General features: G+C 39.6%; 1 protein-coding gene across 1 annotated transcript; it reads right to left on the bottom strand.

Annotated features, from left to right (window-relative positions):
- Window positions 1–1,930: 1,930 nt before the first annotated feature.
- LOC308417549 (olfactory receptor 5B2-like) lies at window positions 1,931–2,851 on the bottom strand (the record flags this gene model as incomplete). Its single annotated transcript, XM_080912924.1, has 1 exon — window positions 1,931–2,851. The coding sequence occupies one exon, from the start codon at window positions 2,849–2,851 to the stop codon at window positions 1,931–1,933; it is 921 nt and encodes a 306-aa protein (XP_080769050.1).
- Window positions 2,852–3,085: the final 234 nt, after the last annotated feature.

The following is a 3,085-nucleotide window of genomic DNA, read 5'->3' as shown; positions in this document are numbered from 1 at the left end:
AACTACATTAATTAAGTGATAGATCAACATTTAAAATTTTGATTTTGACAAACCTAAGCATTTTGTGCAGTATCTGCTTATAAGAAGGTACATACCATTAGTATTCTTTTGTGCCTGGGTTACCTCACTCAGCATGATAGCTTCAAGTTCCATCTATTTGCCTAGAAATTTCATGAACTCATTGCTTTTAATAGCTTAGCAGTACTCCATTGTGTATATGTACCACAATTTCTGTATCCATTTCTCTGTTGGAGGACATGTGGGTTTTTTCAAGCTTCTGACTATTATAAATAAAGCTTCTATGAACATAGTTGAACATGTTCTTTCTAGATGTTGTCATCCAAGTTTTTCATCTCAACCATTCTGACTAGTGTAAGGTGGAATCTTCGGGTTGTTTTGATTAGTCTCTGATGACTAGGGATGTTGAGCATTTCTTTAGGTGCTTCTCAGCCATTCAATATTCCTCAGTTGAGAATTCTTTGGTTAGCTCTGTACCCCATTTTTTAAAAGGATTATTTGATTTTCTAGAGTCTAGCTACCTGAGTTCTTTGTATATATTGGATAGTGGCACTCTATCAGATGAAGGATTGGTAAAGATCTTTTTCCAATCTGTTGGTTGACATTTTCTCCCTTTGACAGTAGACCATACACAGAACTTATGAAGCTCAAAGAGAAGGAAGGCCAGAAAGCAGATGCCCTACTCCTTAGAAAGAAGAACAAAATGTTCATGGGAGGAAATGAAGGGAATAGAGCAGAGATTGGAGAAAGATCATCCAGAGACTAGGTTACCTGAAGATCAACCCCATATGCACCTCTATTGCTAATACCAATAAGTACTTACTGGCAGGAAACAGATATGGATGCCTCCTCAGAGGCTCTACCAGAGTCATAGAGATACAGTTGAGCATACTTTAAGCTATCCATCGAAATGAACACAGGGTCACCATTGAAGGTTTTAGAGAAAGGACTGAAGGGACAGAAAGGGTTTGCAACCTCATGGAAAGAACATTATCAACCAAACAAACTGTCTAGAACTCCCATGCACTAAAACACCAATCACTGAGCACATATTGAGAGACCCATGACTTCAGCTGTATATGTAGCAGAGGATAACCATGTCTGGTATCAACGTGAGAAGAGTCCTTTGGTCCAGTGAGGACACGTTTTCCCAGTGGAGGGGAATGCTAAGGAACGGAGGTTGAGAAGGTACTTGGGAGAGGGTGCACCTTTGTGGGGAGCTGAATGCAGACACCATTACAAGATGGCGCTGGCTCCCTCATGGTTTGAGGTAAACAACTCCATATATAGTAATGCTCTTGTCAGCTAAGGCGCTGCACCCTGCGTATGCACAGTACATAACCTATCTCCGGCCAATCCCGAGGCCTCTGGTGTCAGCAGACTGGTGACAACCAATCATGGCAAGCCCGTATGCACTTCTCCCTATATAAGCAGACAGCTAGGGTAGTTCGGGCCCCCTCGCTTCCTGCTCTCCCTTTCAATCAAGAGGCTCCCACAATAAAGCGTGATCTGAGAAGAGTCCTCTGGTGGTGGTCATCTTTCCTCGCTGGTCGAGGAGCGGGCCACACACCTTCTTGAAGACAAGTTGAAAGGGAGGGGTGATGAGAATGAAGGAGTAAGAGGGATATAACATTTGAAATGCAAATACAGAGAGTATCCATTAAACAAAAGAAAAAAGAAAAAAAGAGAAAAGCCTAATCTATTTTGTATTGGTCAAATATACAACTCTATATAAAATATTTTCCAAGAGATTTGAAGAAGTAAGCATACAATTTCATTGAATTTTCTTTGGACTTCAACTCTAATTCAATAATGTAGGAGATCTGAGAAGATTGAAACTATAAATTGCGTCATACAAAGTTAAACTAAAAGGTTATTTTTTGCTTTCAGCAAATGAATGCTTTCTTTACCTTTAATGATGTAGTATTGACTTTAAGAATGCATTCTTAACCTCCTTGTTCCTCAGGCTGTAGATCAAAGGATTCAGCATAGGGATAACAATGGTGTAGAACACAGAGGTAACTTTGTCTGTGTCCATGGAATGATTGGAACTGGGCTGTAAATACATGAAGATGACAGTTCCATAGAAAATGGACACTGCAGTGAAGTGAGAGGCACAGGTAGATAAAGCCTTGCGATGTCCTGAAGCTGAGTGCAATTTTGAGATGGTGACAAAAATTAACATGTAAGATATACAGATAACTGTTAGAGCAAACAAGACATTTAAACTTTCAATAGAAAGAAGAAGTAGTTCTCTAACTTGATTATCAAAACAAGTGAGAACCATGATCGCAGGAATGTCACAAAAAAAGTGATGTATTACATTGGACTTGCAGAAGGAAAGACTGAATATGTCTGCAACATGGATGGAGGCATTCACGAAACTTATGACATAAGAGCCAGTGATAAGCCATGTATATACACTTGTAGTCATGATGGTGGCATAGTGCAAGGGCTTACACACTGCTACATAACGGTCATAGGCCATTGAAGCCAACAGGTAATTTTCCACTGTAGCAAAGGCTCCAAAAAAGAACATCTGAACAGCACAGTCATTGTAAGAAATGACCTTGTCTCCTCCAAGAAGCTTGGTCATGACTGTGGGGGTGACAGCTGAAGAGTAACATAAATCCACCAGAGAAAGATTACCAAGGAAAATGTACATGGGCGTGTGAAGCCGAGAGTCCAGGATAATTAGCAGGATCATTCCTATGTTTCCCACCAGGGTGATGGTGTAGATGAGAAGGAAGGTGATAAAAAGGGGAAGCTGCAGGCCTGGGTCATTGGTGAGTCCCAGCAAAATGAACTGTGTCACTTCTGTCCTGTTCCTCATTATTGTGATTTTATTAGTAACTGAATTCTTCACAGCAACTGGTAAAAAGAAGTATAAATTGAAAATTCCATTAAAATTGAAAATATAAACTGTATTATATAAAAGGTGTTGCTTTCATACAATGTATTTTTATAATATTTCTTCCCCTTCTCTCAATTTTGCCCAGGTCCTTCCCATTTCTTTATGTACCTTAATTTAGTCTTCTACATTGCAGAAAACTAAATGTGGTTTAGA

The sequence above is a fragment of the Micromys minutus genome (assembly GCF_963924665.1).
Source record: "Micromys minutus genome assembly, chromosome: 2".
NCBI lineage: Eukaryota > Metazoa > Chordata > Mammalia > Rodentia > Muridae > Micromys > Micromys minutus.
The sequence above is the reverse complement of the archived record's forward strand: the minus strand, read 5'-3'. Positions and strand labels throughout refer to the sequence as shown.